General features: G+C 36.3%; 1 protein-coding gene and 1 non-coding gene across 3 annotated transcripts in view; one reads left to right on the forward strand and one right to left on the reverse strand.

Moving 5' to 3' along the window:
• Positions 1–22,111, reverse strand: part of VPS35 (VPS35 retromer complex component) — a 30,968-nt gene extending 8,857 nt beyond the window's left edge. Inside the window, exons 1-12 of one of the 2 annotated variants that reach the window (XM_019819672.3) lie at positions 21,908–22,111; positions 15,491–15,589; positions 14,093–14,189; positions 12,887–13,010; positions 11,466–11,648; positions 9,615–9,828; positions 8,356–8,439; positions 7,844–7,953; positions 3,997–4,093; positions 3,750–3,898; positions 1,810–2,017; positions 905–1,060 (exon numbers count right to left, since the gene is read on the reverse strand). In XM_019819672.3, coding sequence (XP_019675231.2) covers positions 905–1,060; positions 1,810–2,017; positions 3,750–3,898; positions 3,997–4,093; positions 7,844–7,953; positions 8,356–8,439; positions 9,615–9,828; positions 11,466–11,648; positions 12,887–13,010; positions 14,093–14,189; positions 15,491–15,589; positions 21,908–22,111 — 1,725 coding nt within the window. Of the gene's footprint in view, positions 1–904; positions 1,061–1,809; positions 2,018–3,749; positions 3,899–3,996; positions 4,094–7,843; positions 7,954–8,355; positions 8,440–9,614; positions 9,829–11,465; positions 11,649–12,886; positions 13,011–14,092; positions 14,190–15,490; positions 15,590–21,702; positions 21,851–21,907 lie in introns of those variants that run through there. The other variant, XM_003998004.6, reaches the window with a different exon arrangement.
• On the forward strand, positions 10,671–10,743 carry TRNAR-CCU. Its single transcript has one exon. It is a non-coding gene; the product is annotated as a tRNA-Arg (tRNA).
• Positions 22,112–22,117: the final 6 nt, after the last annotated feature.

Below are 22,117 nucleotides of genomic sequence, written 5' to 3' on the forward strand. Positions count from 1 at the left end.
TGTGTCTCCCTCTCTCTCTGCCCCTCCCCCATTCATGCTCTGTCTCTCTCTGTCCCAAAAATAAATAAAAAACGTTGAAAAAAAAGAAATCAGCTTCTTTTTCACACTGCTTATGAAGGAGTACAAGAGTGTCAACTGTTATAACAAAAGAAATCAATAGAAGGAGAAAGTCAGGACTCAACCTCAAATAAAAATGTTCCTCATTTTAGCAGTCTAACTATAGAGCTTCATGTATCTAACAACAGTTAAACTACACCTTGCCCAAACAATAATTAAACAGCCATCTGTGCTACCTTTCATTAAAACAAATCATCTGGTATCAGTCACCAATATTCCTACTCAGGCAACATGTTATTCCTTTCACAAAGATTTACTGAGGACTAATGATAAACAAAGGGAGAACCTCAACTGATCGTTCTTTACCAAGAAAAAGAGGTTAAGAAAAAAAGACAATTTCAATTCTAAAGTGTTTTCATAAATTTTCAATGTGGCAAACACATACAACTTATATTTTCAAACCTTCGAAACATAAATACAACTGAATATGAGGACTGCTGTTTATACTTTAAATTTTATTATAATAAACAGTGGACAATTCTAAAAACAGCACAGTTGAAAAAGAAAATGAACATGGAATGAGTACTGAACACCCAACTAAAGGAGGATGGGCTTTCTGCAATTCTTAAGAAGTCTTCAATGAAACTAGAGCAACCAACTTATTCCCAATAAGCTCACAATTATGCATTTATATATAAAGTGAAAGTCCATGGATGCCACTTAATCTTATTCGGTTGCAATTTTTTTTAAACTTTCTAAGGCCACAGCTCCATCAGACCATTCAAGTCACATCTACATGTGATTTCACTAGGAGCTGATGAAGCTGTGTAACTGAGTTAACTCATACCAAGTACTGCTGGTCAGGGTCCTCAGACCGTAGAAGATGAATGAATCTGCCCACAAGGCTCTGCTCATCAGCAAAGTCTTCTGGATCAGGGTCTTCTATGGGCTGATCTGGCTGATCCTGAATCAATGTGGATACCAAATTCATTATGGAATCCACCTATAACACAAGAGACACAGAAACCCATTGAAGTGAAACTATCAGCATATAAAATCAGTCAAAAGTGTTTCTAGTTGTATAAAGTTATCAAATAGTGTTAACAATATAATTCCTTTTGTTTTAAGAAAGTTTACATATGTTGATACAGATATAGACAAGAGTCTGGAAGAGATGCACCAAATTTTTTTTTGGCATTTTATTATTTTTTTTAATAATTTATTTTTTAATTTACATCCAAGTTAGTTAGCATATAGTATAACAATCATTTCAGGAGTAGATTCCTTAATGCCCCTTACCCATTTAGCCCATCCCCCTCCCACAACCCCTCCAGCAACCCTCTGTTTGTTCTCCATACTTAAGGGTCTGTTATGTTTTGTCCCCCTCTGTGTTTTTATATTATTTTTGCTTCCCTTCCCTTATGTTCACCTGTTCTGTGTCTTAAAGTCCTCATATGAGTGAAATCATATGATATTTGTCTTTCTCTAATTTCACTTAGCATAATACCGTTTAGTTCCATCCAAAAGATGCACCAAATATTAATTAACAGTATTATTCTCTTACTGGTGAGATTATAATATCTTCTTTATACATATATATTTTTTTTTCTAATTTCTGATTTATATAATGAGTAGCTAATTATAACCTTTTTTAGCATTACTCTCTCCTCCCATTTCATGTGTCTTTCTCAAGATCTAAAATCCTAACTACATTGTCTGTTTTCCTAATATAGCATGTTGGTATTCTCTTACCTGGTCTTGAGAGACAATTTCTGTGTTATAATCCAGAACATTACTAAGCACATAACAACTCATGCTCTTTCTGGACTCATAGTCAAAATACTCAAAAAGTGGGTGAAAATGTTTTAATTTCAAGACTGTTAAAATATTGTTGTAAGTGTCAACAGGTATCTTCAAAAGTCTGGTGAGCTCCTTTGAAACTGCACTACTGGTAGCAATACTACAAAAAGAAAAACAACAGCCCTTTAATGAATAAAATTAGCTTTCTATATATATGAAAAACTCATTGCATAAAAATTTTTCATTTATACATTAAAGGAAATAGGTCAAGTGAATCATGCCATCTCAAAATACTCCAATGACCTTCTTCAAGAAGATAGAGATGTCTATCTAAACACAAACACGTATTCACCTCTTAATTTTCCATTAATACAAATAAGATGTAACACTCTCCAACTCAACGACCAGGTTGTACAGCTTGAGGTAAAATATCTAGAATTTGACATTTCTAAGAAAAGTATTTTAAGTGGTAGTTAAGTTCCTGGGTAGCCAATAAATACTGTATATTCATGATGAAAATCAGTAGTAAGAAAAACCCATGCAAAACTAGCACCTCTACAAAACAGTTTCTTCTGCATCAGATGTTGTGATTAAGGAAAAGCAGGCTAAATTCAAGGTAGTAGCTCATAGCAGCATTCTGTTGAGATGAGGCATATCCGGGAATTTATAAGACCTTTAGAGGTTGGGATTTCTAATTCCTTATTTTGTCTAATTTTACTTTAAAACTTACTTGGTGGGGTAATGTAGATACATAATTTAATTTTCTCTCATATTTAACATTCAAGATCTGGAATGTTTTTCAGTTCAAAAAAAAATGGAAATAACCAAAAAAAGGGGGGTGGAGTGCCAAATAAAAGGAGGTAAAAGGAAAATGAGAAATCTTCCTGATGTAGCTAAACCACCAGAAAGGAGATGGAAAGGAAAAAGATGGTATGAAGTAAAATTATGAATAATTTTATTATTAAAAATATACTTTTTAATTATTAAAAAATAATTGACCCCATGTTCAGATGCAATGCAGGATGGGACAGTAGGAGGACTGCTGGTGAAAAGGTAAAGGGACCAGAATTGCCCACAGTGGCCACTAGAGGATGCCACAGACTAGGACAGCATAGTTGAGGAAGCTCCCAAGTAGGTAACAAAATCAACTTTCCTTGATGGTATCAAAATCAAAGCTCAAAATAGAAAAATATTTCAAACCAATTTAATTTTCACACCTTAAATATATATGTTTCTAATTTTTCAAAACTTATTCATCTGCAGGAAATCACTTCTTATGGAAACACTGCTTAACATAAACAGTTGACCCATGAACCACACAGATTTGAATTGTGCAGGCCCACTTATACATGATGTTTTTCTACAAATACAGTACAGTACTATGAAATGTTATTTTCTCTTCCTGTAATATTCTTATAATTTTCTCTTTTCTCTGGCTTACTTGATTGTAAGAATACAATATATAATACATGGAACGTAGAAAATACGTGTTCATAGCTGTTTTTTGTTGTTAAGGCTTCTGGTCAACAGTAGGCTATCAGTAGTTAAGTTTTGGGGGAGTAAAAAGTTCTAAGCAATTTTTCAATTGTACACAAGGTCAGTGCTCCTAATCCCAACATTGTTCAAAGATGAACTGTTAATTTTCTTACCAGTTTGAAAACTCATTCATATTCTGAAATGGAAAGACTGCTTATACTCCATGAGTGCCACTACTTTATCAATGTACATAATCAAGGAATTGGTTGGCACTTTCTGCCCTGTAACACCAAGCAAGTCAATCTAACAAACGCTTCAGACAAATGCTAACATTTCCAAAAGCAATTAAGAATAACAAATCTGGTATTAAAAAAGTGTTTTAAGAGGGTTTTTACAAAAATGTAACTTTGACTTACTGTTCAAGGTTGAGCTTATTAAATATCTCCACTGTAGTTTCTAGAACTTTATCAACATAGTCCACACGATCAGGGTAACACTTCATAGCAAGATTAATGAGAGAGACTTGTAAAGACACAACGTCCTCAGAAGGCATGTCTTGTCTAGACTGAAATGTTTAGAAAACCACAGAATTTAAACAATCACAAAAGGATATACCAGCTAAGAAGTTTCCAAGTTTTGAGAATTTAGAAAAGCCATTCAAACCTGTATTACTGTAGCCACCTGCTGTGAAAATATGTCAAAAAGTTTAATATCTGCTGGGATTCCAGGTCCATCTTCACGGTGAGCAAATAAAGCTAATCTGAAAAAGAAAACAATCTTTATTTTAACAAATACAGGGATTTGAGTGGTGGGATCATGGGTGACATTTTATTCTTTATACCTTACTGTATTTTCTACAAGGTATTTCTCCTAGAACATTAAAAAAGATTTTAAAAAAGAACGTGGAATTGAGCCATTCCCTCCATTTTTTAATTAAGTTTTTATTTTAATTCTAGTATAACAGCATTCTATCAGTTTCAGTGTACAGTATAGTGATTAAATTATTCCATACATCACCCCATCCTCATGACGAGTGAGTGCCCTCCTTAATCCCCATCACCTATTTCACCTATTCCCCACCCCCCACCTCCTCTCTGGTAACCACCAGTTTATTCTTCACAGTTAAGAATCTGTTTCTTGGGATGTGTCTTTTCTTTCCTTTGCTCATTTGTTTTGTTTCTTAAATTCTACATGAGTGAAATCATATGGTATTTGTCTTTCTCTGACTTATTTCAGTTAGCATAACACTCTAGCAAATACATTGTCATTGCAAATGGCAAGATTTCATTCTTTTTTTATGACTAAACATATGTATATATATAACACATCTTCTTTATCCATTCATCTATCCATGAGCATGGGCACTTGGGCTGCTTACATAATTTGGCTATTGCAAATAATGCGCTAAACACAGGGGTGTATGTATCCCTTTGAATTAGTGTTTTTGTATTTTTGGGGTAGATACGCAGTAGTACGATTATTAGATTGTAGGGTAGATTTGTTTTTAAGTTTTTGAGGAACCTCCATACTGTCTTCCACAGTAGCTATTCCAGTCTGACTTCCAATCAACAGTGCAAGAGGGTTCTTTTCTCTCCATATCCTCACCAACACTATTGTTTCTTAGATTTTTGATTTTAGCCATTCTGAGAGGTGTGAGGTATCAATCATCTCATTGTAGTTTTGATTTGTATTTCCCTGATGATGAGTGATATTGAGCACCTTTTCACATGCCTGTCGGCCATCTGTAGGTCTTTGGAGAAATGTCTGTTCATGTCTTTGGCCCATTTCTTTAATTGGATTGTTTTCTGGGTGTTCAGTTTTATCAGTTCTTTATATATTTTGGAAACTAACCCTTTATTGGATACGTCATCTGCAAATACCTTTTCCCATTCAGTAGGCTACCTTTTAGTTTTGTTAACTGTTTCCTTCACTATGCAGAAACTTTTTTTTTTAATTAATTTTTTTTAAATTTTTTTTTTCAACATTTATTTATTTTTGGGACAGAGAGAGACAGAGCGTGAACAGGGGAGGGGCAGAGAGAGAGGGAGACACAGAATCGGAAACAGGCTCCAGGCTCTGAGCCATCAGCCCAGAGCCCGACGCGGGGCTCGAACTCACGGACCGCGAGATCGTGACCTGGCTGAAGTCGGACGCTTAACCGACTGCGCCACCCAGGCGCCCCTTTAATTTATTTATTTTGAGAAAGAGAGTAAGCAAGCAGGGAAGGGACAAAGAAAGAGGGAGAGAGAATACCAAGCAGGCTCTGCACTAGCACCAAGCCTGACATGGGGCTCAATCCTATGAACTTTGAGATCATGACAGGAGCTGAAATCAAGAGTCAGACAAGCAACCAACTGAGCCACCCAGGTGCCCCAGAAACTTTTTATTTTGATATAGTCCCAATAGTTTATTTTTGCTTTTATTTCCCTTGCCTCAGGAGACATATCTAAAAAAATGTTCCTATGGCCAATATCAGAGAAATTATTGCCTGTACTCTCTTGTAGGATTTTTATGGCTTCCAGTCTCACATTTAGGTCTTTAATGCATTTTGAGTTTATTTTTGTGTAGTAAGAAAGTGGTCAATTCATTTTTAACTGAACAGTTTTGTCAATGATGTCTCATTTCACTGAATTCTTACTATATATACATATTTTATACTATACATAGATCTTTAATAGGCCAATTTTGCCATATGCTTTGAAGTCTAATCAAATAGATATGGATAAAAATGCATTAAAGTGACAAATGTATTCAACAACCATGATTTTAAAGAGCAATCTTTAAAAGATAAATTCCATGGGAATGCAAGCTGGTGCAGCCACTCTGAAAAACAGTATAAAGGTTCCTCAAAAAACTAAAAATAGAGCTACCCTACAACCCAGCAATTGCACTACTCGGCATTTATCTAAGGGATACAGGTATGCTGTTTCAAAGGGACACATGCACCCCCATGTTTATAGCAGCACTATCAAAATTGACAAAGTATGGAAAGAGCCCAAATGTCCATCGATGGATGAATGGATAAAGAAGATGTGGTATATATATACAATGGAGTATTACTCGGCAATCAAAAAGAATGAAATCTTGCCATTTGCAAGTATGTGGATGGAACTGGAGGTTATTATGCTAAGTGAAATTGGTCAGTCAGAGAAAGACAAAAATCATGACTTCACTCATATGAAGACTTTAAGAGACACAACAGATGAACATAAGGGAAAGGAAACAAAAATAATATAAAAACAGGGAGAGGGACAAAACAGAAGAGACTCATAAATATGGAGAACAAACTGAGGGTTACTGGAGGGCGTGTGGGAGGGGGGAGGGGTGAAATGGGTAAGAGGCACTAAGGAATCTACTCCTGAAATCATTGTTGCACTGTCTGCTAACTAATTTGGATGTTAATTTTAAAAAATAAAAAATAAAATAAAAAATAAAATAAAATAAAAGATAAATTCCATTATCAGCTTCCCTTAAGAGTATGCCCAATTTGCATGTAATTCTTGCTGCCGAGGTTTGAAGAGATAATTTGGAGAATTTGCTATATAAATTCTCAGACTTTAATAACTTAGGTATTTAAAATATAACAAAATGTATTTGCAGAAATAAATCTTCACTTGGGTTTCTGGTTTCATTACGTCAATGATGTGTAAGCTCACAAGCAGGACACCTATTATATTCTGGCACTCAGCATAGTTGCCAAGCAGGCACTCATTAAAACCATTATCAAAGGCAAAGTTTTATACTTTCACCCAAGACCACTGGCTAAAGTAAAATTTAAACCTAAAAGGAATTTACTAAACATATTTAATATTTCAAAATTCTTCTTTAAAAAAACGTGAGTGATTACCTAAACATTCTTAATCATCTCTATTTAATGAATACTTGATAAAAAAAAAAAAAAAAAGACTCCCAAATCAAATCAGTTCCCACTAAAAGGTAACTTTCATTATTGTAAAAAACAAATTTTGTTCTTTGGATTTGTAAGATTTAAGTAATGAATCTGTATAACATTGCCAATTTAAATGCCAATTAAATGTCTAGATTAAGAGTATTCATGGGGCACCTGGGTGACTCAGTCAGTCGAGCATCCAACTTCGGCTCAGGTCATGATCTCACGGCTCATGAGTTCGAGCCCCACATTGGGCTCTGTGCTGACAGCTGAGAGCCTGAAGCCTGCTTTGGATTCTGTGTCTCACTCTCTCTCTGCCTGCCCCTCCCGTGCTTGCACACATGCTCTCTCTCCCAAAACAAAAAACATTTAAAAAAATTTTTTAAAACAAAACAAAAGAACAAGAGTATTCATTATCTCCATGCCTGCTGCTAAGCCTCTTCTCATGCCTAAGCTAGGCAAGCACCTGGTAGGTACTCATACTTACAGAACTAAATGTTCATAATGTAATTACATTAAAATCATTAATAAAGATGTAACAGAAATAAGTAATTCACAGAAATGTTTTAAGTTCATTAGTTCCAAGTCAAAACACTGCCCTGCAGTGTTGGAAATGCTTACCTATCAATTAAAGCAATGATTATGTTTTTCACATTTACATTTTGGTGTAACTCAGCACAGGCCCGGAGAAAAGGATTCAAAGTTTGAAGGTGGAATTCATCAGGGAAAACCTGAAAATCAAATAATAATTGAGTGATACAAGTAAAAGTATTTCACATTATATTCTGGATTTACGGCAAAGGTCATATTTTTGGAAACAATCGTTTAATCTTACACAACTAAATTCAAATACATTACTTTTGAGCCTCTTTAAACATAAGGCCAGACAGAAATATTCCAATAACCAAAGTACATCTACAATTAAACTAAAACAAATGAGAACTAGAAAACATGAAAACTACTCTTCCCTACATTTTGGGGAGAAAAAACACATCAATACAAAGATGAAGTTATCATTAAGAGAAAATCCTTTGCTGAGGCCAGCTGATATTCTATCAAGATTTTTTTCAAAACAATGAAAATTAATGAAAGACAAAATGAGTCCTTTTAAAAAGTGAAATGTTCTCACTTACCTGAATAATACACTCCATGAGATATTCTTGAGCCAAAGCATCCCTACAATTCACAACTTGTTCCAATATCCCAGTCAAAACAATCTAAAAGAGTTAAAAAAAATTATTTTTAAATCCTAAACCACTCCTCTAATAACATAAACTATTAATTTGAAAATCTTACTGTAGATTTTTCTTACCCCTATTTCATTTTTAAACTTTAACATTTTACAGAATTTTTAAATAAAAATTTAAGTAAAAAATTCTGGGCTTCTATTTAGTAAGTCATTTAGGACGAAGTTCATTTTATCAATTTTTTCTTTTATAATTTGTGCCTTTTGTGCCCTAAGAAATCTTTGTCTAATTCAATATTATAAAGATTTCCTTTGTGTTTTCTTCTAAAAGTTTTATAGGTGCCTGAGTGCTCAGTCGGTTAAGTGTTCGACTTTGGCTCAGGTTATGATCAGGCGGTTTGTGAGTTTGAGCCCCATGTTGGGCTCTGAGCTGACAGCTCAGAGCCTGGAGCCTGCTTCTATGTTTCTGCTGTCTCTGCCCCTCCCCCACTCTCTCACATGCTCTCTCTCAAAAATAAACATTAAAAAAAAAAAACTTAAAAGTTTTATGGTTTTAGGTTTTATATTTACACCCCTGATCCATTTTTTACTTTTTCTACATGGTATGAGAATGGGTCACAGTTCAAGGGTTTTGTTTGCACACAGATGTCCAATTGTTCCAGAACCATTTGTTGAAAAGTAATGGTACTTTTATCAAAGTAATTTATCATATATGACAGGGCCCATTCTGGATTCTCTTTTCCAGGGCTCAGCAAATCTAGCTCAATTATCTGTTTTTGTACATTACTTCTATATTGTCTGTGGTTGTTTTTCACTATACCTGCAGAGTTTAGTGTTGTAGACAACATGGCTTGTAAAATAAAAAAATATATTACTATTTTTCCTTTCTAGAAAAAGCTTGTCAATCTCTGCTTTATTCCTCCCACTGATTTATGTGTTTATCCCTTCCACCAATATCACATTATCTTACTGTAGTTTTAGAGTAAATCTACAGTAATATGTAGTTAATCTCAATTTCAGAAAAATTGGTATCTTAATATTGAGTCTTCCAATCCACAAACACAAACTGAAAATCAATTTACTTAAATCTTTAGTTTTAAAATGGTTTTCAATGTAGTATTATTTAATAAAAATATTTGTAAAAATTAGACCTCAATTTATATACCTCATGACGTAAGAAAAAGTGACAAGTAAAAGGATATAAACCTGTTTGTAACGTTCCACATTTACACCTTCCAACTGACTGAGGCGCACCAAATTTGTTCCCACTAAAATTCTGAGTTCTTGTCTTTCTCGTTCTCTTTTTTCCCTATCTCGGCTATGTCCCTGATGTTGCATTCGCACCCAGAGCTTGTTCATCTCTGCAAAGTTGAGTAGTACAAAATCCATGGAATCACTGATATCACCAGTTGTTTCTTCACTGCAAAGAGACAGACGAAAAATTCTTTATATACACTATTTATGCCATAGGACCAGCTTTACTGTTATCCCTCTCCTTTGTGCATTTCCTTATTGCATTAATATGTCAATGTTTTCTATTAGAAATTTTAACTTCATTGGCTTAGTGTTCAATTTCAAGGAAAAGAGACTCAAGAGAAAAAATACCAGGGAGAGAACACAGTACAAGTACAAAGGGACAAAAAACTTTCCCCCACTCTCTATCCGGGGCCAACTTGTTCTTACAGCAACTCCATTAATTCAAAAAGCCTAAAAAACTTGATACTAATAACATACTAACTACATCATTTTATCGAACTTTTTATGGTTCCAATTGGAATATAAACTTTGAGAGGGAAGAGACTATGTTATTTCCTGCTTATTTTTCATCTTCTAGGATAGGAAACACAGTTTTCAAAATTTTTTAACGACTGCCTAATTAAATGCTCAAAACTGGGGTGCCTGGGTGGCTCAATCACTTAAGCGTCCAACTCTTGACTATGGCTGAGATCATGACCTCACAGTTCATGAGTTCAAGCCCTACATCTATTTTCTTGGGATTCTCTCGCTCAAAAAATACATAAATACACTTTAAAAAAATAAAAAATAAATGCTCAAAAGTGACAGTCAAATCATAATAAAACAAATAACCTTGCCATCTCCTCAGCACTGTTAAGTTTTTATCTCTTCTATACTGTTTAACTTTGTCACATGCATGGTAAATTTTTATTATATTCTTTTTCCCTTAAAAAGGAACTGATGTAGATATACTAAAAACTATCAAATTGTGCACCTTAGAAATAAATGAATAAATAAATAAGGGGTGCCTGGCTGGCTCAGTTGGTAGAGCATGTGACTCCTGATCTCAGGGTCACGGGTTCAAGCCCCATGTCGGGTGTAGAGATGACCTAAAAAATAATAATAATAAAAAAATAATAAAAATGAATAAATGAATAAATAAAATTAAACAAAAAGAAATTAAGTTCCTCAGTCTACAGAATCTTCACATAAATAGTTCATCTAGTTGTTTGAAGACCACAGCTGGCTGACTATCTACACTTGTAGAATAAAAGTGCAATGGATGTGGGTACTAGAATACTGGTCACACAAGAGATGGGGCTCTCACTGAAAGGCTTTTGTTTTTTCAGTTTTGGAGTTAATATGTAATTTGTGTACACAGATAACTTAAGTCTCTTATATCCAGGTTATCCAGTCCATAAATTATAAAACTGATAAGATACTCAAGAAACAATATGAAAATTAGCCTCACTTGTGGAAAAAGTTAATCATACCTCATGAATTCATCATAAATGTAATTTAAAAGGTCACAGTTTCAAAGAATACTTAACATAATGGAAAAATGCTCCCAATTGTGTTAAATGAAAAAGCAGGTTCTAACAATCCACAGACATAAATTTCATAATAGTACATTTTACATCACACCACACATGCTCAAGAGTTCTGTATCACAAGGGAAATACATACATGAAATGCTACAAGTCACTAGTTGGGTGTGGGGAGGAGAATTACTGAGATTTATTTTCTTACACTTTTCTATACTTCTTGCATATTCTACAACAAAAAAATCTTACAACTAAATCAAGAAAGAAAATCACTTACTCTGTTGGCTCTCCCTCATCAGGTAAGATATTTCTGGTACACTGAAGAAGATAGTTCCGAAGAAATAAACCTCTCAAGGGATGTTGCACACCACGACACATTTCTACCAAATCTTTCAAAATATCTTTCCTGGACTGAGGAAACGATTTGACGTATACAACTCCAACTGTGATCAATAGATAACTAGGGGAATTATGAGAAAATATTTGATTAAAAATAAAATATTCAAAAATAAATAAATAAGTAAAATATTCAAGTCAAGAATTTGATTATGTCCAAACATACTGACTACAAACCTATTAAGACAGGAACCATGTTTTTCTTCTGCACAATGAAAAAATATCTAATTTATAATATAACCACAGTGCCTGAGTGGGTCAGTCAGTTAAACATCTGACTTCAGCTCAGGTCATGATCTCGTGGCTTGTGGGTTCAAGCCCCGCATCGGACTTTCTGCTGTCAGCACAGAGCCCACTTCAGATCCTGTCTCCCTCTCTCTACCCCTTCCCCACTCACTTGAATGCTCTGTCTCAAAAATAAACTTAAAAAGAGAGAACTTATAAAGAGAGAAAACCACTCATTGACCCTCCCCCCAACTTACATATATATTTACATACAGGTTATGTGTATTTACATACATATATATATACACACACACGAGTATCATAATCACCTTTACACATTAGGAAGAGAATAAACATCATTAATTTTTCTAGTAGTCACGACATTAAACAAAACAGTAAGTCCACTTTTCTATTTCAAAAATTCCTCAACTATCTATATAAAAAGTAAAATTAATCATACCCTAAAACCTTAAAAGAAAACAGAGTATTGGGGTGCCTGGGTATCTCAGTTGCTTAAGTGTCCAACTTTGACTCAGGTCATGATCTCACAGTTCATGAGTTCGAGCCCCACATCAGGCTCTGCGCTGACAGATCAGAGCCTGCTTCAGACCCTGTCTCCCTCTCTCTCTGCCCTTGCCCACATTTGTGTGTGTGCATGTGTGTGTGCTCTCTCTCTCAAAAATAAATATTAAAAAAATAAAAGGGGGGGAACACCTGGGTGGCTCAGTCGGGTAAGCATCCGACTTCAGCTAAGGTCATGATCTTGCAGTCTGTGAGTTGGAGCCCCGCGTCAGGCTCTGTGCTGACAGCTCAGAGCCTGGAGCCTGCTTTGGATTCTGTGTCTCCCTCCCTCTCTGCACATCCCCAACTCGTATTCTGTAATTCTGTACTTAAAAATAAGTAAAAACATTAAAAAAAAAAGAAAAAAGAAAACCTAGACTTTCTACCAAAATGCTAATCTCAATTTGTTAAGAAATTAAGTAACCTTAAAAATGATTTTTAAAAATCAAAGTTTAAAGGCTATAACATAAAGTGGAAAATGCAGTTATAAAAGCCCTCAAATTCTCAATTACTTACAGTCTTGGGATAATGTTTCCAGCATACTGTACAAGTTCATAGAGATCTGCCACTTTTCTTCCTTTAGCAAATTCATCTGTCAGGTAGACCTCCAAATAGTGTAGTTCATCAGAAATAGCCATATCTTTTCATTACAATTAAGGACTCAAATAAAGCTAAGCCAGCCTAAGCAATACAACACTTGATCTTAGCCAAAAGGCCGAGAAACGATGCCAGCCTAAGCAATACAATGGAACTTGTTGGAGTCATTAAACTACTGGGCAGATATTTTAAACATTAGTCCTTCAAAAAAGTATGTGTTTAAGTGAAGACAATTTCAGTGGGCTTTCCTTATTTTAAAATAAAGGTTTTATGGGGTGCCTGGGTGGCTCAGTTGGTTAAGCATCCAACTTCAGCTCAGGTCATGACCTCACAGTTCATGAGTTCGAGCCCACATCAGGCTCTGTGCTAAGAGCTCAGAGCCTGTGTCTCCCTTTCTCTCTGTCCCTCCCCTGCTCGTGGTCCATTTCTCCCTTTCTCAAAAATAAAGACACATTTAAAAAAATTTTTTAATAAAGTTTCTGTTTACTCATATGTGGAATTTAAGAAACAAAACAAATGAACAAAGAGAAAAAAAAGAGAGACAAACCAATAAAGAGACCCTTAACTATAGAGAACAAACTGATGGTTACCAGAGGGGACAGGAGTTGGAGGATGGGTGAAACAGGTGATGAGGATTAAGGAGGGCACTTGTCACAATGAGCACCAGGTGATTAAAAACTTAAAAAATAAATGGAATAAAATGTTAAAGAAAAAAAATAAAATAAGGGTTTTTAAAGATAGTCTGGTAAAGCAAAGGGGTATAAACAAGGATTGCCTAACATACTACTAGAGGGTTTTAAAATGGCAAAGCATTGAATTCATTTCCACTTCTGAATACTGCATAACAAAATCTAAGCATTAAAGAACCAACTGCCTAATAGCTTCAATATCCTTCATGAAGGGACTGGAAACTGCAACAACCTATTTAAAGAAGTTTAGGCATAGAAAAAGGGTTTCTGATATTCAGTTTTTCTTTTTCTCACAAAATTTCCATGGAGTACTATTTGGTTAAGACAATGAAAAATAATGTAAAACCAGAAAAACATAATAAGGAACAACAAAATATGGCCTTATCAAGAAAAAAAGTATGATGAAAATGTTCAATCTTCAACATTCAAAAGATACAAAGTTCATAGTAGCTCTTTGGTGATAACATAGAAGTCCGGAGTTCACCAAGCATATTAGAAGCATGTTTCAGAGCATCCATAAGCTTGTTTTTGTCCTACAGAAATACCAAGAGAACTGATGAGAAAGCTTTCATTTAACTTGGATTTGTTATACAGTATGTAGTACTTAAATTATTTTAATCACATGCAAATCAGGTTAGTTTCACTTTACATTCTCTCTACTGAAAGAAAAAGATTCATGGTTCATCAGGACTGCAAAGCTTATTAGCAAGTCATCTGTAACTAGGACTGCAAACTTCCTGGCATAACTCTAATCTTTTCAACCCCTAGTGACTATGAAACTAGCTCCATTAATTCACATTTCCTACAATCAAGAGGGCTGGCATACTAATTCTTTTAAAGAATTTAAAGATATTATCCTGATAATGATAAAGAATTTAAAGATATTATCCTGATAATGATAAAGAATTTAAAGATATTATCCTGATAATGGCTTTGCCACAAGTAAAGACTCTTCAGATATGTATGAAATGACTATCCTTTTAAGTATGTTTTCCTCCTCACAATGCCCATGTGTCCACTGAACACATAAATACAAAAAATGCCTGCAGATACAGAAAGCAATATTCAGACTCAGAAAAAACAGAAGCAAGCAATACCAAGTTCCATACCCACCCGTCTTCTCCATTCCAACACACTTTTTTGTAAGAAAAAAATACAGTAGGTATAATTGGTTAAAATGGCATATTGCTAAGCTTTAGAAACTATAAGACACTTTACAAAGATAAGGTATTATCATCATCATCATCATCAGAGCAACTTGTAACTTGAAGTACCGGCCTCTTTGGTTCCATTTCATAAATTTTAATGCAGAGAATCCATAGTTTCTATACAGATTACCTCCTACCCTGTCTTTTAGAATATGAAAACACAGAAACTGGTGTAAGGATAATTTTCAAGTTGGTTGCTGCAAAAAATATGTATCTATTCAGGATAGAAACAAAAAGTCTTCAAGATAGAAAAAAAGCTGAATAATCCAAACTGAAAGCTTTTAAATATATTTGCTCAACAAATATTTATTAAGCACCCATTATATGTCAAGTACTCCTCAGATTTGAGATATAGAATCAATGAGGCTAGTAACTAAGGTCAGATATTGGTATGTAGATCAACACTATGTGTAAATAGATGATAGGGTTTCTTGTACTCCTGGAGCTTACATTCTGGTAGAGAAGAGACAGTTCCAAATCATAAATGCAAATGCAAGTAAACAGGGCTCTCTGTTGGAATTGCTCCACACAGTGCTTGAGGGACGTGGGATAAAGACAGAAGAAGTGATGCTATAGGACTTAAGAAAACCCAGATTGAAATTCTGCTTTCATATTGACATTCTTACCAGGCATCTCTTCATCTGGAATGACTGGACCTTCACAGCCTGGATGGCTTCATCCAAGAGCTTTTCCTGCTCATCCTGAGGTGACTGCTGTGTTGTAGGCTGAAAAATAAAAAATATTTCCATTAATGTCCCATTAGCACTCTCCTCTAAAAAATCCGTTATTTCTGGGGTGCCTGGGTGGCTCAGTGGGTTAAGCGTCCGACACTTGATTTCCACTCAGGTCATGATCTTGCAGTTCATGGGATCCAGCCCCACATGGGTGGAGCCTGCATAGGATTCATATTCATTCTCTCTCTCTCTCTCTCTCCCCCCCCTCCTCCCCCCCCCCACACCCATGTGCTTGCGCACTTCTCTCCCTCTCTCTAAATAAACTTTTAAAAATAAATAAAATTAAAATAAAAAAATAAAAATCTGTTATTTCCATAGCTCTAGCCATAGCCCTTTTCCAAAGCTTTCATATAAGCTCATTCCAGTTCTAGATCTCAAGCCCATTTATCTATTTTTGACAACTATTGAACCCAGTCATCTAAGTTAACAGCAAAATAATGCCAAAGGGGAACAGTAATGTATACAGAATTTCTTCTCTCTCAGAAACTGATTCAACATATTTGTTAGCAGGTTGGCCTCAAAAAACATGTGGTGTTAGTTTAAATCCAACCCGAACACAGCCATCCAATCAATCTAGTCTTTGTGATAGGTATAGTGTAACTCAAATCTCTAAAAGCCTCTTTTTGTCTCCATACTACTTTTCATCTGCGTTTTAGTCTATTCTTAGATCAAGAAGCCAGTTTATGGAACACTGACCTTTTCAGGCAATATAGAACAAGGAACTAAAAAGCTTAGAAATAAAATAACTGAAACTAATATTAGTGACTGATGTAGAAGACCATAGGAGTACTCTCAAGTACCTACCTTACCATTTCAAATAGAAAAATCTATAGTTATAATGGACAAAATATTATGTACTCTTCAGTTTGTTACCAGCAAAACCTTATTTGCAAAATTAATTAGATTTACCTGTCAAGCAGAATTAACACCCTCCTTTATGCTGTGTAAACGTGTTTACACCTCTACACTCTATAAATGCACTGTACTGCAATTATAAATGATAGTCATTTTTATATTAGGTTATGTGATATTCACAAATGTTCACTGTAGGAAAGAATGAGTTGGTTTTAGAATGTTCAGGTTATGTGTTTAATTAAAAAAATGACTAAATGGGGCGCCTGGGTGGCGCAGTCGGTTAAGCGTCCGACTTCAGCCAGGTCGCGATCTCGTGGTCCGTGGGTTCGAACCCCGCGTCGGGCTCTGGGCTGATGGCTCGGAGCCTGGAGCCTGTTTCTGATTCTGTGTCTCCCCCTCTCTCTGCCCCTCCCTCGTTCATGCTCTGTCTCTCTTTGTCCCAAAAATAAATAAACGTTAAAAAAAAAAATTAAAAAAAAAATGACTAAAGAATCAATAGATGAATAGTTAAGTTCTGGTATACACATATACATAAACACGTAAACTGGAATATTATTCAGTCATGCAAAGGAACAAAGTAGTGATATATGTGACACGAATGAAACTAAAAAACATCTTGCTAAGTGAAAGAAGCCAGACAAAAAAGAGACCACATATTGTATGAGTCCATTCATATAAAATATCCAGAATAGGCAAATCATCCATAGAAACGGAAAGTAGAGGGGCACCTGGGAGGCTCAGTTGGTTAAGCTTCCAACTTTGGCTCAGGTCATTATCTCATGGTTCGTGAGTTCAAGCCCTGCGTAGGGCTCCCTGCACCACTTCCGAGCCTCTGTCTGCCTCCCTCTGTCCCTCTCCCACTCAGGCGCACACACATGTGCATCTGTGCTCACTGGTAAAAAATAAACATTAAAAAAAAAAAAAAGTACACTGGTGGTTACCAGAAGAGAGACTCAGGGAATAACTGCTTAATGAGTATAGGGTTTCCTTTGGGAGTGATAAAAATGTTTTGGAACTGGACAGAAATAGTCGCACAATACTGCAAATGTACTAAATGTCACTAACTTGTTCACTTTAAAATGGCTAATCTTATGTTATATAAATTTCACTTTAATAAAAAAAAAAATAACCAAAGATAAAATCCCTCTTACACAATAAGATGGAAAGGAAGGCAGCAAAGACTTACACATAAACGTGAAAGTTTAATCTGGTTTGTTCCAATATCTGACAATCAAAACAACAATGAATTTGAGAGTAACAAAAACCACATAAAACCCATTTCTGAATTATAATCACTTATAAAAGTGATTATATTATTATATTATATTATATATTATATATATTATATTATATATTATTATGTATATAATATATATATATTATTATATTATAAAAGTGGAAAGTTTTCTCTTGGTCTAATTTTGTAAAGAGGGGAAAGCTAATAACAAGAAATGCTAAGTGTCTCTATCTTTTTCCCATGGCAAACTCTAGTAACCTGTGCTTCCCTATGACCACACTTCTTCACAAGCATACACAAATTTCAAAGAAAAAGTTATGTCTTTTAAACTAAACTTAAAGAGAACATTAATTTACACAGCAGAACTATTAGTGTTAAATGTTGGTCTCAGAGGCAAAGACAACACCAGCATCTGAGGATTCTGACTTAATGAAATTCACTATTCATCCCGGGCTAGTCCTCTGAGAACTTCAGTGACATCAAACTATAGTTTGGATTTTTTTTTTGGCTCTTTATCTCTAGATGGAATAGATTTAACAATTAGTAGAATCAACAGATTTCATTACATTCAGATGATCAACTTAGAGATATTTATACATCAAGAAATTTTTATAATTATTTTTTATTGTGGTAAAATACTTACAAAATTTGCCATGTTAACCATTTTTAAGTGTACAGTTCAGTGGCATTAAGTACATTCACACTGTTGCACAGTCATCACCAACCATCCATCTCCAACAGCCTTTTATCTTTCCCAAGGGAAACTCTCTACCCATAAAATTATCCCCCATTCTTCACTCCATGCCAGGAAACCACCATTTTACTTTCTCTTGAGTCTGACTTCTCTAGGTACCTCATATAAGTAGAATCATACACTTTTGAATCTGGCCATTTCAACTTAGCATGTTTTCAAGGTTCAACCATGTTGTAGCATGTGTCAGAATTTCCTTTCCTTTCAAGGCTGAATAATATTCCATCATATGTATATACCACATTTTGTTTATCTATTCATCTATTGATGGGACACTTGGGTTGCTTCCACCTTTTGGCTATTCTGTATAAAATTACTTTAATATAGCAAATATAACTGGTTACAAAGAGACTACAATTGTAGAAATATTTGTATAGAACTAAATAGAATCAGTGATTTATAAATAAAACTTTAGCAAAATTCTTCTATTTTGTACCAACTGGGTTTAAAATAGAAACATAAATACAAAATGTAGAAAATTACACCCTTATTACAAAGTAGGCTACAAATGAAAAACTAAAGCTATAATAAAGAAATGTATTTTTAGATATTACTCCCAGGACAATGTAGTTATTATACAAATGTAGCCATAATATGGCTATTCTAAGGGAGTGTCTTGATGCCCTCCCTGGGAAGTGTCACATACAGCAAGAACAGTAAGAACTGTTACGAACATGCTCTCATTAAACATGAGCCAGGTAATCAATGTCTCCTCACTTATAGAAGTGGTTCCTCATTTACAAATGACTCTATACTTAGCAGTTACATGGGTCAGAGAAAAATGGAAACACTAAAGAATCAAGATCAAATTAACATTTGTGACTAGGCTCACTTTAGCTTGAGACCCAGGCCAAACAGTCCTCCTAAGTCTATACAATTACACGGTTCAGAGAAAGGCAGAGAAAGTGATCCATTATGAACGGATCACTTATAAAATTACTCTCCATTCAAACAATGTGCATTCATTTCCTCTTCTATCAAACAGGAACAGTAAGAGTACTTATACTATTATGAGGAATAAATGAAATGACACAGAGCTCAAAACATGCCTAGCACTTAGTAATAAGCACTTTTTAAGTGTTATTATTATTATACCCCCATCAGATACAAGCAATTATCTCCACCCATCCTAGCCACTTATTTACTGGTCCATTTTTTCACTGATATGCTGTAGATGTAATCCTAACACAATGCAAATCAACTGTAAAGTGAAAATAACCACTCTCACAAAGATACAGAATTTCACCATATTTAGTGAAAGCACTATTTTATTTTTCTCAAAATCAGAAATTTTGTATTTTCTTTTGTTTTCCTTTGCTTTCTTTCCTTCCCTTCCCTTTCTTTTCCTTTCACAACATTACAACTGAAGTACAGAGCATTAAGGATGATGAGGGCTTGGGAACTTCAAAATACAATTTGCACACTAAACTGGCTCCAACTTCATTTACCAATACATTTCTCCAGGAATTCTATGTTGGTACACACCATGAGCATTCACTTCTCTCAGCTTCACCTATTGGCAATGCTCTTTCTCCTCCACCTGGAGAATTTCTGCTTACCTTACTCACTGTCTCAGTTCACATGTCACTTTCTATAGTCTTTTTCAGGCTCCTGAAGCAGAACTCTCTCCCTCTATGACCCCACAACACTGAGTTGACAGTGCTAATAAAGACTGTAAAGACTATATTACATTAAGTTCCATAAGCATATCTTCCCTGTTAGACACTCTTAAGCTCTTGGACAGTAAGGACCATGTTTGTTTCCAGTGCCTAGCACTGACATTAGAAGGCATACAATATGCTTGAATTGAATTGTATCCCAGAATTTTAGGACGGGGAAGAGCCAAACAAGCCAACAGTTGTTTTCAGTGAGACTCAAAGAAGAATGAATGACTCGCCCAATTCATAGAAACACTGACTGTGACAAGACTAACAGCCAAGTTTCCTTTCCCAAAAATGTCCATGAGGACAGGGACGTGTGTCCAGCTCACTGCTTCAAACTGGTTCACCCAGTACAGAACTGAGGTGTACAGCAGATCCTTAATTAAGTGCTTTCCATTACAAAACACTGTACATATCAATCCATAAATGTTGAGAAACTGACACATCCTCGCGAAATTTTTACATCGTCCTTACATCAGTTCTCTACTGTAAAAATTCTGAGAAATAAACAAAATCATCTTGTACGGCAATATATTATATGAAAGTAGTATGTCAAACATTTAATCCTGCTTTCTGGCATTAACACATTTAAAGTGAAGTCTGTTTCCAGGCTTAGAGGTTTATAAAAGCCTGTCTACGTGAACTGAATAATGAGATCACTAAAATTACATAGAATACACCAACACCCCCAAAACATGGTTTATACACTGCAGATTATGTCAAAAGCTAATAAAATGCAAGTGACAACTTGCCTTTGTGGAAACTAGGCACATGGATTTACATTTTGAGGAAGTTCAAGTTTACAGGCCAACAGCCACATCACGATTTGCTGCCACCACGAAGAGGAGCTAACAAGAATGAATGCCTACTTCCAGCAAATAAAATACTTAGATTTCATCAATGAGAACACATGTAATATAGCCAAGGTACCGGATAAACAAACATTAAAGGAAACAAGAAGTCTCCTTTCTGTCCTACTTAATGGATATCAGATAGCAAGAGTCCTTCCAGGAAATTCACGTGAGTCCCTAGAAATCGCTGACAAACACAGCAGTGGAAGGGGGCTATGAGGCCGATAAAGGCCAAGACACCACTTGGCCCCTCCGGTAGGTATTTCTTGTACAAGAAAAGGGCGTGGGGACAACAGAGCACTACCAGGCACAAAGGTGGAAACGCACGCCAGCGACAGAGCAATCTCTGGGCGGATCCCTACGCCACCTCGGAGTCTCAGGCCCACTGCACGCCCCCGACTCAGCTTAAACCCGGTATTCCCCTCAAGGCGCGGCGGTGGCCGACTCCACTCAAGAGGTGGCAGCAGGCCTTCATGGACCTCAGAGCCTACAGGCCGAGACACCCCCTCGAAAAGGCTACCCCATTCCAGAGCAACCGTCGCGACCAGGAGCCGCCGCCCACCCCGATCTCGGATCTGCCCGCCTGCGGCCTTCCCCGGCCTGTCCTCATCCCGCAGGCCAAGCCGGGCTGGTCTTAGCCCCGATCAGGCTGCAGAGCCCCAACTCCGCCCGCAAGGCTCCAGGGCGGTGGGAGAGCGCAGAGGTTGAAAGAAGGGTCCGCCCGGGGCCCGCCGCCCCTCAACACTTACCATGGCGACTCCCCAAAGCCTGCAGCAAGCAGCACCCACCCCGCGCGAAGCCTCCTGCGGTCAGGTGACGCTGCGGCCTCTCCAAACCCCGCCCTCCTTAGCCCCGCCCTCGGACCCTGCAGGCGGCTCCTCGATTGGCCCGCTTCTAGGAACTCAAGTCTCGCGTGTTTATTGGCTCCTGCCACTTATCCAGGGACTGACGGACCTCAGTTCTAGCCTGTCCCTCCACAGTGTGTGAGAGAGGGCGGGGAGGTGCACTGTAGCGGGGAATCTCTCGGCGGCTCCTGCCGCCGAGACAGCAGGAAGTAAAGGTGTCGTTTGAGTAGTTTGTCAAGACGGAAGGAATGGAAGAAGTGGGAGCTGCTGGTCCAAGTTCACCTGTCCAGTGCCGTGCAGTCACGTTGCGCATGCTCAA

The sequence above is a fragment of the Felis catus genome, chromosome E2 (assembly GCF_018350175.1).
Source record: "Felis catus isolate Fca126 chromosome E2, F.catus_Fca126_mat1.0, whole genome shotgun sequence".
In the NCBI taxonomy this organism is placed as follows: Eukaryota; Metazoa; Chordata; class Mammalia; order Carnivora; family Felidae; genus Felis; species Felis catus.